The sequence below is a fragment of the Uloborus diversus genome, chromosome 10 (assembly GCF_026930045.1).
Source record: "Uloborus diversus isolate 005 chromosome 10, Udiv.v.3.1, whole genome shotgun sequence".
Taxonomy (NCBI): domain Eukaryota; kingdom Metazoa; phylum Arthropoda; class Arachnida; order Araneae; family Uloboridae; genus Uloborus; species Uloborus diversus.
Genome location: NC_072740.1, coordinates 24,876,506 through 24,892,461, shown reverse-complemented (window position 1 = coordinate 24,892,461; position 15,956 = coordinate 24,876,506). Strand labels below are relative to the sequence as shown.

General features: G+C 33.3%; 1 protein-coding gene across 1 annotated transcript in view; it reads left to right on the top strand.

Moving 5' to 3' along the window:
* The window catches only part of LOC129231691 (transient-receptor-potential-like protein), an 88,498-nt gene extending 75,372 nt beyond the window's left edge, over window positions 1-13,126 (top strand). The window contains exons 10-11 of the mRNA XM_054866055.1: window positions 5,916-6,031; window positions 10,755-13,126. Coding sequence (XP_054722030.1) covers window positions 5,916-6,031; window positions 10,755-11,211 — 573 coding nt within the window. The 3' untranslated portion in view covers window positions 11,212-13,126. The remainder of the gene's footprint in view (window positions 1-5,915; window positions 6,032-10,754) is intronic.
* Window positions 13,127-15,956: the final 2,830 nt, after the last annotated feature.

Here is a 15,956-nt window from a genome sequence, read left to right as displayed (position 1 = left end):
TACCAGGGTGCAAAAGTGGGTACAAAACATGCAAAGGAAAAGTTTCGCTTTCTAAAGCTCCAGCAAATGAAGAAAAACTAAAGAACTGGAACTCGTTAATTCCCAGGTTAAATAAAGTTTTTGATAAATATTGCTCAATTTGTGCTTTGCATTTCGAAAAACATTTTATTGAAACGCATTATAAGCATATTATAAATGGTGAGGAAGTTTTGATTCCTCGGGGAAAACCTTTTTTGAAAGATGAGGCAATTCCGACAATTTTCCCAAATCTGCCAACATACTTTACTAAAAAATTACCAAAGCAAAGGTCCATCAGGAATTATGCAGTTAAGAAAAATGCTCCCTGTTTGAAAAAAAATAAAACTGATCTTTCCGCAGATGAAACTGAAATAACCACGTATAAATCTATTATAAATGAAATTGTTCATATTAATTAGCCTAAACGAATATTGGGTTTGTATGAAAATTAAAAAATCTCCAAATATTGTAGTTTTTGTATATAATGAAAATTATGTAGAAAATAATATTGACGATAAAAAGATCATTATTGAAGTAGAAGAAAATTTACAAATCAATGCTACTATTTTAGTCAAATGTGTAAAAGTAGATTATCTTGTCCTTAAATCAGTATCGGATGTCAGAAAACTTTATTGACGTTGAAGCTAGAATCGTGTGCAATGGGATGGGTATATCAGAGGAATTTAAATTTGTGTTGCCTGTAATGAAACCAACTGAATATTTTGTTGATAGTTCATCTTTAAGGGACACTGTAAATGTCAAGGTTTTTGTATTGAGTGAAAAATTAAGTTGTAATTTTTTGTAAAAAGAAACGTAAATATTTGTTGACACAGAGAGCTCTGAAAAACAAAAGAAATATAGCAAATTTACAAAGAAGTATGGTTGCGAAAAAAATTAAAAACATGCATCAAGTAACTTACCGTCTGAAGAAAAAATCAATGGACTTATCAAACAAATTAAAAGTTAAGGGAAATTAAGAATAAGGCAAAAACTTTCGAAACCTTTACAGCTTTCAGCAAAGCAAAAATTAGCAATTGATGCTTGCGTTGTTGCATCCAATCGTAAAAGTTGCAATGGAATGAAATATTCTAACGAGTGGCTTCTAGAGTGCATCATAATGAGAATGAAAAGTCCTAGGCTATATGAACACATAAGATTGAAGTTGATCACATAAGATATTAGTTGAGTACCGACTTTTTTACGGTATATGGTAGCACCACCTCTACAGTTTATAGGTCTGGAGAATAGGTTGGAAATCTCCAGCAACGCTACGCCCTGGTAACTGTTAGCAACGACCATAAGACTTTCGGACAAACGGAATCCACGAGCACGTAAGTTATTATTTTAGAAACAAAATTTTTTCTTGAGTTTCAGCCTTTTAAAATCCTGTACGAAATTGATAATTATTATCGTTATCGTCCCTCGTTATCGAGATAAAAGGTATTTAAGTCTCCCGAAATTTTAAGGAAAAGTGGCAAATTTAAACACTTGGCGAGGGATCGAAGGTACCAAGTTCTCACAGACGATTTCCCTCGTCTGCATGTGGCAGGACATCTATATCTACGGAGCGTGAGAAAGATGTCTGTCCCCATCGAAACTCGCTAAATTTGGAACAACGAGACTCGCTTTTCTTAAAACTCCCATTACGGCTTTAAAATCTCATGTATCGACAACGGGAAAATATTTTTTGCGTCCAAAAACAAGTATCACAATGTTCTTTTGATCGCTACTTATTTAGATGTTTTAATTGTAACACTGTCATGTTGTTTCCTGATTAAGGGTAAGGAGATTCAGAAACTGCGCTTCCTTTTAAAAGAACATTTTAAAGCTATCATAAGCAATGTTAGACAAAGGAGAGGGACGAGGAGGTTCCCTATTTGTTTTTAGTTTTTAAGGATACATTTCTTTCGCTATTTTACATATGAGATAAAAGGTAAAAATACATCAATACTTTTTTTTTTTTTTTTTTTTTGATAGTGATAACGTCAGGTTCAAAAACGACTTCTAGTTCGATAATTATCGACAACAAAACCGTTTGCTGACAAGTTCTAAAGAACGTTATAAAAATAAGCAAACTAGCAGTTTGACGTTGATTAATTAGTATTACGAAAAATTCAACAAATAATCAAGCCAGCTGTTTGCCAATTGCGTTATTTCAAATTAGTATGTAGTTATATATATGATCGGAGCAAGTGATCCTATTATTTTTTTAATGTATGGAAAGTCCTTGAAAATTTAAAAAAAAAAAAACATGTCGGAGTCGGTACGTTTTCAAGCACTAAGACTCTTCGACTCAGACTGAGAAGCCCTGATAATTTTAATTAGCTTCAAGAATTTAGAAGCAGTTTTATTTTGAAACTAGCGGTACCCGCCCGGCTTTGCCCGTAGTAGAAAATTAAAAGGTCATTTGATTAGCCTGTATATTTACAAATAATGGATGATGAATTTCTCGCCAATCGGCTATGTTCATTCGCTCTTCCCATGTTACGGTTCCACGTCATGATAATTTCGTAATTTACTCGTCGATCTTTTGATAATTTTGCTCCGGAAAATGTTCTTAAAATTGAAATAGAAAAAGAACAAAATCGAATTTTCGAAAAATCGCTTCGAGGTGCACACCCCCATGCTACAAACTAACTTTGTACCAACTTTCATGAAAATCAGCCGAACGGTCTAGGCACTATGCGCGTCACAGAGATCCAGACAGAAATCCGGACAGAAATACAGACAGAAATCTTGACAGAAATCCAGACAGAGAGACTTTCAGCTTTATTATTAGTAGAGAAATCAGAGAAGCGCAGTTATTGAATACTTATAGTCTACTATTTTCATTGAAGATAAATTAGCATTAGGTAATTTTATATGCTTCAAAAAATAAATGAGCACCCATGTAACAAATAGCACTCATTACAGAATTTGTCTTTTGCACTGAAATAAGTTCAATCCGAAAAACGGGGCTTTTAAACTGCGAAATGAGCATGCAATCGCTGATTTAAAACGAGTCTGATGGAGGAGCATAACGTACTCCTCGAGCGCAGCGCCATCTGGATTTTCCTCAGATCTGACCTCACTTTTTCTCCGTCGATTGGCACACTACTCTTTCTAGGCACTATAACTAAACTATCATCCTCTCTGTTCTCCTCTTTCATCACACCTACTTCCGTTAGAACCTCCTCCCACATTCAACTCCTCAGAAATATGGATAGATCCTTTAAATTGTTTATCTTGTTTGGCGGGAAGCTCACCAAGCAACCACCTCACTTAGAAAAGCTTCCCGCCAAACAAGATAAACAATTTAAAGGATCTATCCATATTTCTGAGGAGTTGAAGGTGGGAGGAGGTTCTAACGGAAGTAGGTGTGATGAAAGAGGAGAACAGAGAGGATGATAGTTTGGTAGATACTTGGTAGGCAAACTAGATATCATGACTTTTTAAGGCTGAGGGTTTTTGGGTTTAGAATGAAGGTTTTCTTTTTTGTGGGGAAGAGTTAAAGGTTTTCTTGGCGGGAAATTTTTTACAACAGGGTTGTTTTTGCTGAGATACAAATTTACTAGACAAAGACGAACGTAAGCAGCACTTTAAATTTTTAAGAAACAATTGTAACTGGTTGTTTAAAGTTGCGTCCAGCAACTCATATACAAACATTGCAAAAGAGAACGCAGTGTTAGGTGAAATCTTGTCAGAATGGTTCGTGGTTTAGACGGTCGCGGTGTTGTCATTGTAACGCATAGTGTGATTCATGATAAAAACATATCATTTGCGAACGATCCCTCTAATTCGTCGTCAATACAAGAATACTGAAGTTTGGGTGATTAGATCGCTGATATCTTTCTAAATTTTTAAGATATTGAATTGGAATTTTTTAATGAATTGGGGGATCTACTTCGGTTTCAAATTATGAAAGTTTTAAACGTTTATCATTTGAGCATCCGCAGTGAAAAATCGATTTCTTTAAACCTTCACATATCATCAAATTTTGAATATTTTCACTCCAAATTTTAGTACTATACTTCTTTTGTATGCTGTCAAGTTTCTGTAAGTTTATTGATGTTTGATGGAAAACTCTGTTTGCTATCAGCAAAAAACCTGCGAGTAAAACTGGTGTTTTTAAAAGAAATGCTTATATTTTCTAAAATATAAGTAATATTTTCTCGAAAATATAAAAAATTCATTTTACATAGTTCGTGAACTTATTTCTGATATTTATAGTTTATTTCCAGCTATATACGATGAAGGATGATCCAAAAACTTTTGTTGTTTTCTCAACATGTTGCAGGTCCCCTGAATGCATGAGTCATTTAATCTTTTTTTATTGGAAAAGGACAGCTGAAGCATACCTTCTATGTCACAAAAGTTACCGAACAAATGGTCTCTTATTTCTCGAGAAATCCGTAAACATGTGAATTTTAGAAAGTGCCCCAACACTTTAGGTGAGATAGTGTATCACCTAAAGTATTGGAACACTTTCAAAAAGCACTGCAGGAACGCACAACTGTTACAGTGACGGACATTGACAGAAACATGCTAGTAAACGTTGGAAGATATTACTGTTGGGATGCATGTCAGGTGACTATAAGGACGAACAAATTGAACATTTGTAGTATGTACAAGAAACTTGGTGCTTGAATGTATCTTTTCTCTCATCACTTGTGTTTGCTCGTTTTATATACTTGTAAAGAAACAGCCTATGGGCCCCTATGTGTGTGAATCATTTTTACAAACTCTGTAGAAGAGCAAAATGTAGGGGAGGGTGACCCAAAGCGGGTAGGTTAACGAAGAACGATCAAAAATGATAGTTTTTGGCCTTTTTATGGTAACGATTTTGGTTTTATTTCTTGGAAGAAATCGTGAACTTTAAAATAAAAAGTGATTCTTGCATTTTTTCAAACCCAATATTTATTTATTATCACAAACACTTGAAAAACCAGCTTTGCCCTACCAGTAGGCCTAAAGCGGGTAAGCCCTTCGGGTAAAGAGGCTAAGCTTAGCTAATTGCGATCTGGTATATTTGTCAGTCAAGTGTGAAGTAATGAATGATTGAATCGACTGATTAGATCACTGCTATTATAAAATTTAAACAAATTAAGTTAATTTTTAATCGGATAAGTATAAGTCAGCACATTTGTTTATAAAACATAAAAAAATAGTTGATTAAACCAATAGATTAGCTAATCGCAATCATAAAAATACCTCTTTGAAGTTATACTTATCGTATTGAAAAAGAAATTCTAAGTCAGTACATTTGCCAATAAGTATAAAGAAAGCAGGCACACCCGCTTTGCCCGAATGCCCGTTTTTTATTTCAATAATTATAACCATAAATTTAAAAAACAAACAAACAGAATGATTATCGAAGTTTATAGGTGGATGGCGTCAGAATAACATAACATTATTGACAATCAAAAAAATTAACTGATCTTTGACTAATCACAAGTTACAAACCTTCAGTTTTTTTTTAGAAATGTATCATTTTTTTAATATGAAACCATGCTACGCCATATGCCGCTTTACCGCTGCTTCGCTGGGACTGATTGAAAGTCGGTGATATTCGGGTAAACACGACATACCTATGCATCGCCGATTGCACTCCATGCGGCAACATACGAATGTCTACCTGCTTTTACTGTCCTATCCGCTTTGTGCCAGACACCCCTATACATAGGTGGAACATCCCTTCAGTATCATTTTCAAATAACTGTGTTATTATTAAACCAACTAAGTTTAAATTATAATTATTTGCAGTTTGATTGTTCCACTGATGTTTAAATTTAATTATCAAGGAAACATGAGAAAGTTATGAAGAATAAAAATTTTAGCTTTTATTGTAAACATAACGTATTTATATTTTGAAATTATTTTTATGCCTAACAGTAAAATTTGTTTTTAATTCCGTTTAGGAAGTTATGAAACGACTAGTTAGCAGATATATTCATCAAGCAAAGAAGCAGCTCCGTCAAGATGGCGTGAATGAAGATGATTTACTTGAGATTAAACAGGATATTTCCAGCCTTAGGTACGTTACTTTATGCATTGTGTTTTATAAAAAATGTCATTGCTTGAAATATAATGTATTACACCGCTGCTTGACCACTTCGCATTTTGAATAGAATTAGAAAATATCTACCTTTTTATTAATTAACATTATCTGCATATTTGAATTCGATCAAAATTTCATAAATTATCTGGATCTTTGAAAATATAATCATAAAAGTAGTAATATGAGAACAACTTAAGAACCACCTTGAAAAGTTGATTTTCGTCGAAAATTCCGAACTTTTTTTTTTTCTATCTGATTTAGAATGCATGAACTTTTTCTCTCAAAATCTTTTTTTATTTGTTCCTACGATAGTTATTTAAGCGGAGAAAAAGCCATTTTAATATTGATCCAAAGCTGTTTTTTGAACCGGAAGTAGGACCGTAAGTGCAAAATCAGAACAAAAACCAGATGATATTTCAACTTCATTCTGCTATTTTTATGATTTGAACAGTAGATATAATATTTTTCAATGCTTCAGTTACCGCCATCATATTTTTGAAACTATTTATTATATTTTACTAAAAACTATAATGGCAACAGCTTGGATCGTTTGTTTACTTTTATTAGCAAAACTCAAAGCATTTGAACAGTAGATATAATATTTTTCAATGCTTCAGTTACCGCCATCATATTTTTGAAACTATTTATTATATTTTACTAAAAACTATAATGGCAACAGCTTGGATCGTTTGTTTACTTTTATTAGCAAAACTCAAAGCATCTATAAGCGCATTGCATTTCGTATTTATTGATATAAATCGTTATTATTTGTTTTATCTTTAAAAGTTTTTTGAAAAGCTGCCTTAATGGTTATGAAATTGCTTCAATTCACCTACATCATTATTACGGTAGGAAATTCATGCCATTTTATGAGTTTAATTTCATGCATCATTGAAGCAATATCTAAGATACAAAAGGCAACTATTTACTCCCAAAGTAATAACTAACATTGCAACAAAAAAACTACCATACTAATAGAAAATCTCTAGGAAATTGGAATTCCATAAATTCTTCCAGTAACTCATACAGATTCTTCTGAAGTAGCGTTACAACGTTACTTTAGAAGTTGTACTGGCTACTAGAGGAGTTTATGGAATTCCAGTTTATTAAGACTTTCTAGTAGTTAGGCGATTTCTTTTTCTTCTTCTTTTTTTTTACTCTAATGATAACGTTACGTTGCTTAACAATGCCCATAAGAATAATTAAGGCAACTTTGAAATTTGATTCAAATGAATAATTTTGCTTTACAAGGAATAACTTCTTACAGGCTTTAGTTAATTTATGAGTTTGAAAATTACAAATTGATTTGTGCTATACTAAAGCATGCTAAAATATAAGAAACATTATTAATTTCTTATTCTGGTTGAGGACGAACAAAAAATGCAAACATATTTCCAATTTTTACAGGTAAATTAGCAATTTTTCCTAAATATTCAAAAGGGGAGAGTGGGGTAAAACCGGGACCGAGTACCTCTTTCTAGCCTCTGTAAGCCCTGCAATCACGTTGACAAGAGGGGTACTACCTTCCACCTTGATTAACAAGCAGCGGCCATTAAATCAGAACGCAATAGACTCGCGTCTTTCGTTCCTGTGAAGAAAATTCTGTTTGAGTGGTTTTTGCTTAAAATTTTTGAACAAAACTGGACCGATTATACTACGTTCCTGTTTCTACAACAGTAAAGGCATGTAGCTCTCTTTGTACAATATTTAATTACCTTCATTATCATTCTAAGTAATTGTCTGTTGCGTTCTGTATAGTCATATGACAGCATTTTTTATGAAAACTGTACGTGCGGGGCAAAACCGGGTAGTACCTCGCCCATACACTGAGAGAAAGACACAGCCGATGGAGGACAAGAGAAAAGGAAAAACTGTCATTTTGACTCGCTCCCCACACTAGCTTCATCTTCAGGCAACATTAGAAGAAAAGAAAAAGAAAAATGATGGAAAGAAGACCTAAGATGGACGGAAGAAAAAAAAAACCTGAAGGAAAAATAAACGAATCAAAGAAACGACAACATTATAAAGATGCCAAAAAAGAACAGACAGAAAATAAACGTCGAAAAAAAGAAAAACCGAAGGAGCAGATGAGTCCAGTGAAGAGGATGACAATACTGCCTGCATTTACAGCAATAAGCTTTACTCGGACTCCAAGGGTGGCGAGGGATTTATCCAATGCATCCAATGTCGTCGTTGGGACCATGAAAGCTGCTCTGGGGCCGAAGAGGAAGATAACTATTTTACTTGCGGCTTGTGTCAATAGGCCTTATATTACAGAAAAAAATTAAAGATAAAGACAATTAAATTTACTGACAACTCATCATTATGTGTCCTTTTATACTTATTGTATTATGTTATGACAATAGTTAACATATGTCACTAAATAAAACTTGAACTTTGTGGAAACTATTAAAATTTTTATTTTCCCATAGCAATAACATGTCTACCCGGTTTTACCCCACTAGTGGGGCAAAAACCGGGTAAAATGACTTTTCTTACAAAACAATTAATAATAATAATAAAAAAACCACTTATGTTTTTGAAACTGTAGTTGCATTAATAGATAAGTAGTACATATTTTTGCAAAATTTTGTTCCTTTATGCTAAAAACTGATTTCTGGAAGCCTGTAAACCTTAAGGTCCCGGTTTTACCCCCACTTTCCCCTACATACAGTGCATAAAATGCTTTTCGTTTGCACACTTCTAGTGAAACCAAGTTCATCTTCTGTCAAGTGGAAACAGTTAACCCACACGTTTTAAAGCTGAGAGGAGCGAATCAGCCCTTTTATAAATCAATATTTTTAATCAGAAAGGAAAGTGCTTATATGATGTAGCACTTAAGTAAATTAATTTCTTCCACTAAAACCTATCAGTATATTTCTAAAAGGGCTTGATGTTTATTTGAATAAGCATTGATAAAGTATAAATGTTGTTATTTAGGATTAACGGAGGTTTGTCGCTATCTAAATTATGAGATTCATTAAAGTTATATTTTTATTTACCTAAGAATTGTAGTTTTTGGTAACAGTAAGAATTATTTAACAGGAAAAATACACATTTTCTAAATTTCGTCACACGCTCTTTGCATTCTCAATCATTATACTCTAATATACGAGGACAATAAAACAATTGACACATTGCCTCCTCAATACAATTATGATTGTTTTACCCTAATGACTTGAAAACTATATAATAATTTAGCTATCTCTTACGTAATAGCATATGGAAAAAGATTCTGGTTTTACAAATTCGTACATATAGTAAAATACAGATGTGCACCCTAAAAGCAATGACCCCCCCCCCCACATTCCAAAAAGACCCCCCCCCCCCCCAAGAAAAAAAGAGAAAAATATCAATTGCAAAATTTATTCTACCAGTGGTTCCCCTGAATGGGACACCACTGGTTGAATAAAATGAAAATTTAAAGGAAAATAATTTCAATATGATTGAAACTTAAATTTCAATAAATACTTAAAGCTGATGTTATTCTAATTTAAAAGATAACATAGTAGAGGAATGTGAGGCAAAGTGAAATAGTTAAATTAACTTGCCTTTTTCAAAACAAAAGAATTGGAAATTTGTTTAGAAAATAACAGTACATAAAGAAAGAACATTGTATTTTACTATAAAACTTCCATTGAAACATTATTTTTAGTTTTTGGCAGTACACTTGTACCTTCAAGAAAAATGAAGAAAAAAACTTTCCACAATTACTATAGAATATTTGAAAAGTAATGAAAGTTCCATGCTTTGTTTTTACGCTGTTGAATTTGATGGTGTAAGAGCGTCCCTAGTCTATACTGTGACAGAAAGGTTAATGAAAATAACATGATTAAAGAAGTATTATATAAATATTTCTATGAAATTACTAAAACTAAAGAAACAGGGCGAAAGGCTTCTGGCTAACGCAATTCAGTTTTGCATGTGATTTGCATGCTTCGTCAGAGTTATTGTTAATTTCGTAGTTCTTCATTTCGTTAGGAAACGCATTAAAGAATCTGAAGGGAAAAAGGTGCACGGAATAAAAATTAAAAGTTCAATAAAAAACGGAAATTTATCATGAAATTCTAGTACCCCTAAAATTGTTTCTATTTGCTTTTTCCACTCTTTCAAACGCTTAATTTTAAATGTAAAGTAGCCATTGCTATGAATATTTGCATCATAAGTGAACAACATCTTTTTCTTGGAAAAATTGTGACTTCAGTAGCTCATAATTGTGCAGCAAAAACGTTTCTTAGTAGGACTCGGCTCTGGTTGAAAATTATGAGCATTATGAAAGTAACCTATTCAAATTCCTTTCATATTTTTCTTCCCGCGTTTCAAGTGATTGTCATTAAATATTTTTGAGCACCTCATCGCGCACCAACTTCAAGGAATAAGCCGAAGAATCAAAATACAACCTTTCTGAAAAGCGTTTTGTTACTGCTTAATCAACGATTGCTTTATTAGCAGTAACCGTGCTGAATTTGTCTCATATAGCAAACATGATTTCATTGATGTCTTACTCAAACGTCTTACTAAAATGATTTCCATGTTTGAAACCTAAACCAAAGCCTAAGTAACACTTGCCAAAAACACGCCCAAAAACAGATTCTTGTAGATTAACGACAACGGTAAGCTTCTCTGATGAAATTGAAATAGTTTGTCATGGTGCGTTCTGTATTTCTATTATAACCGGATTGTACTTGTTTATTTATAGATATGAACTAAGAGAAGACCGTAAAAGGGAAACAGCCAGAAACACGGGACAAATCGACAGTATCAAAAGAGATATCATCCGAACTTTAAGTGGTAGCCAGATGTTAGGCCCTAATACACCTTCTTCAACATCTCCTCCACCCATTGAACAACGCATGGCAGTTAGAAGCATAGAGGACATGTCAGCCGATCATGATATGAGAGACAGAATTGCTAGTTCTGCGCCAACGCTGTCCAGTCAAGACATCGACTTAATTAGAAAGGAAGTGATTTCTGGGGTCCAAAAAGAACTTCAAGCCTTACTGAAAGAGCTACAATCTCAAAATTCTATGGTTCATCCTCCCCCACATTCTGCACCTCATCCACAACTTGGTGTTAGATTACATCCTAGTCTCCCAACAGCAGTGCCGAATTTTACGTCCGAATTGTACCAAACCCATCTTTTTACCCAACTGTAAACCACTTTCACCTTCATCATAACTATGCATCTCCAAGAGAAGAATTCACTTTCTTCTACTGCTAACAGAGCAGTTGTAATTCTTTTGTGAATGAGGGTTTATTCAGGTATTAGTGATAAAATTTCGGCACAGTAATTAAACTCTATATAATATCTATACAGTGATTATGTATAGAGCAATAGAATTTCATTCATTTTAAATCACTATACATTAGTAAGTCTTCATTAGTGGAATTTCATAAATGAAATGATGGCTATCTCATAAAAGCCACATTTTAAAAAGATGCCTTTAGTAAAATATTTCTCTTTTTCTGTGTTGATGTTAACTAGAGATAAATCTGCAATATGTGTTGCTATTGAACTAAAACAAATTTTCATGAATCATGAAAAAGTTCATCATTAAGATGTAAAGGAAGGATTTTTAAAATAACGAAACCAACTAGATTTTAAATGCTTCATTTTTATCAATAAAATATTGCATGAAAATAACTGATATTTTAAGAATGTAATTCAGATTTCTTTATTTTAAACACTAAAACATCTTAGTATTAGAATAGAAAGCCTAAATGGGCTCTAAATTTGTTTACCATAAGACAGAAAAAAGAAATTCATATATATGAGCTTTTCATGCCCATAAGATCCATCTTCGCTAGATACAGTGATCATTATATACTATTTAAAAATATGAAACGTATAATTTAATTACCCCTACAAAGATCAAATGCTATTTTAATATTTATTCATGTCGTTCAATGAATATTTGACATGAATATTTTGCTAACTATTTTTCTCATAAGTACACTGGTCTGCTGCTTTTCTTAATAAAAGTCTTCAACCATTATTTCCTTTTATTTAAAGAAAGTTTCGCTAATCTTCACTAATTATTCATTATGGCTCGCTTGACCAATTTTGACGCAAGAAATCGTGTAATAGGCAGCAAATAATAGTAACGTTCATGCGATGTAAAGCTTTTGGAGCCTAAAACTCATAATTAATTATTTCTAACTTAAAATAAACTTACCAACACTTGAACGCTAACTTGAAACAACGTTTATACTTCAAGTGTTGCTCCTTGACTTGGATTAGCGTTTCAAGTCCGCTTCTAAATTGGAAATGGTTGGAAGAATCCATATATTATTCTCAGTGAGAGCTACACTATGGTAAAAATGAACATGGTATTTTTCCTATAGTGCATTAAAGTTTACAAGAATAAACCCTGGTATGAGATTTTTTGAAAGAATAAACGCAACGATTTGTTTTAAATAAATTAAGTCCACGACGGGTTTGACGATCTTTTGTGAGTCAGCAAGGTCCACATAGCTCCAAGTCCTACCAATAAGGAGCAGTATTATATATTAGTGTCTCATAGACAATTTCTAGAAATATTAAACTGTTAAACTAGTCAAATCATTATAATGCTTTACTGCGTGTAGATTAACATACTTATAGAAATGCATATAAATTTTAAAAATCAACGCGCAATTCGTTTAGCTTACTTGTCGCATTTTCTTTTACAATGACTAAAATATTGCTATAAGTTTAGAAATACGTGTAAAAGAAAAAATTAAAATTTTGGTTGTTTATGAACAGTAAAAATGTGTATATAACTTTGACTACAAGATATCATTTATGTTTAGTGTTGTGTTATAAATTAATCTAAAGCTTATGCTTCAGTGAGTTAAGTAGGCAATTTAGGTATTTATCAAAGTAACTATCGTATGTAGCGAGTTTGCCGCATTTTTCAAAATGTCACATAACTTACTGTAAGTACTAAGTTGTGAATTTTAGCTATGCTTTTAGCTTCTTGTTTTTCGTACAACATGGGATGAATCTACCGATGAACGTTGTAAAAAGAAATGAAAAGAAAATTTCCACAATTTGTCACAGCGAAATTTTTTTAATGGAAATATATGTTCATAATGTGCTGAAAATAAAGTATTAAAATCAGTTCCTCTCTCATTACTTGCCCATTACACAAGGAACTTTGCGTAGGAATATTAAAGCTCTATTTACCACAATAATTAAAGATTAATTCTTTGTAAACTTATTTTGCAATGCCTAACTTTATTTATTGTTTGTAAAATGGTACGTACTCGAGTGTTAAGTCCTGTCCCTTCTCATTGTGGCGGTTCAACCTGCGGCAGTTGGTATAGTGCAGCTCTGGTTAGTTGAGCTGTGACCTTGACTATGTTTACCTGTTTTAGGGGAGTTTAGTGAAAAATAGGCGTGTTGTTGGCTCGGATTTTAGTTGGAATATTTTTGAAAAACTACTAAGAAAGTTTCTCAACTCAACTTAGCGCCAATTACCCCTCCTTTTTTCCGAAACAGAGGTAAACATTGTCCGAGTCGGAGCTCAACTTCTCAGAGCCTCACAATATCTTCACCAACACAAATCAATAAGCAATCCACGAAAGAGGAGGACTGTGCATTTCGATTTCTCTATTGGTAAAAGTACCAGCATATGGTCCTGGAGGAATGGCCCTGTTTCGTGAAGAAATCTTTAAAATTTCCGTTGAATGACGAAACTTATGTATGTTTTACTCTCGATTGATTCATGAGCCTAGACCGGGAAATTAGCATTTTGAAAATTAAAATCCTTTTATGAGTTTCTTGTGGTCGGATTGCAATTAAATTCAAATATATTACTTAAGCTAATTTAAATATTCTGTCTTCATGTATGTAGCTAAAAATAGAACGTTTAACTTATAGCTTTGAAGGTACACTGTACAAAATTTTGTGTAATATTACTCCATAAAATCGGTGGCAGCTTAGCTGCCTCCACTGCTCTGGAGTAACTTAAGTGATATAACTGGTGTAAAGTTACACATCACTAATGGAAGGTTACACCACGTTAATGTAACTGTAGCGTAACGTCTCAATAATTTTTGAGCAAGATTACACCAAAATTTTCTGTTCGCTTATAGAGAAATTGCTTGAAAAATTACACATTAGCAAAAATTAAGCTCTCCACTTGACTTTCTTGAACGAGTACTCATTTTTAATGGTAAGTAGACTAATACTTCAAGTTAACTATTCGATGGTTTAAATTATCCAGATATATTAAATGATCAAGCAATAATTTCTTTCTATATTGAAAGTACAAAAATTAATTACTAGGTTACAATACTTGAAATTTGTTTTAACAGCATTAAAAAAAGTAATCTTTGAAAACCCTTCTTTACAGTTCTTGATTTTAATTATTCGTTTATTCAATATTTATCACGTTCATGCTTTTTCTCAACCAATATACGCCAATTATTTATTTATTTTTAAAAACTGCATTTTATTGCACTAAGAGAGGAAATAACTTGAGTGGTTTCCAATCCCACAACGTGAATCTCGCAGACAGGTCGCAAAACAAGACCTTTTATTGCTCGGCCACAAAGGCCGGTTTCCGTTTCGCTAATAAGAGTTTCTGCGCTGCGCAGATTTTGATCTTTACGCATACGTGTTGAATTCTAATGAAACCATAGTGCAAGGGTCCTCCAACGATTTGAGTTTTTAAAACAATGATGCTACACACTTCAGTACTCGTGTAACGTTACACCCATTAATACAGGTAACCTTACACTTTTTTTTTACGGTGTAGCGTACATTTTTAGTATGAATACGGTTCTTCTTTCAACTTTTGTTGCACAAAATTAAAAGGCTTGATTTGATGTTTATTGGTACCTTACTTGTTTTCCTAGTATGCGTGATGGCTGAGTATAGTTTTTTTTTCCTCCATAATTGTATACAATCTGTACAGTTTGTTAATGAGCAGTAATAGCTCAACAAATTACATTATTCCATTTTCCCCAATACTCTAGCATTAAGTTGGCTACAAACTAACAGCGAAAATATTTCCGCTGCTCAAGTTCTGAGCTTGCAAACTTTCAGTATTGCAGTTTTATTCGTTCAGTTTTATTAGTTAAGTAAAACGAGCTGATGTGAGCATCAAATGACTTCCTTTTACGCTAATTTAATGATAATAGTGCGTTGGAATAAGCAAAGAAACAGTTTAAATATTTTCACCCCAAGTTTTATTTCCAATCGAACCGAAGCAAAAAAAAAAAGTTTTATACAGATTAATTTTCCCAATATTGGCAAATTTAATGTGATTCCATGGTTAACTCTCTAAATATCGCCAATAGTGGCCAAATTAAAACCAGATTAAAAAAAAATTAGAAAAAAACCCGCCAAATTTGTCACCAAGTTGGCGACAAAAATTGGTGACAAAAATTGACGAAGTTTGGCAATATATATCGCCAAGTGTTTGCCAAATTATAACACCACTTGAGTTTGTATTGAAATTAACAATGATTTCCCTCCAAACAGGTGTAAAACACCCCCTTTGGAACATCCGAATGCAACCAAAAAGAGAGGTCACAACTAGACCCCACTAGGAGTCTACGTACCAAATTTTAACTTTCTAGGACATACCGTTTTTAAGTTAAGCAAGGCACATACGCACATACATACGTACATACAGACGTCACGAGAAAACTCGTAATTAACTCGGGGATCGTCAAAATGGATATTTCTGGGGTCTACACGTTCTTAGGCATATATCCGCGTGTGGTCGGGTTGGAAAAAAACTCAATATTCATTCGGGGACGAGCAAAATGGAAATTAAGGCCGATTTTTGAGTGAAACTTTTTTCGCGAATACAATACTTCCTTTACTACACTGTTAAAACTACAGGATGCATTCGGCACCTTTCAGGGGAGAAACGCTTGTTCACCAGCGGCACCCAATACGGAGCCG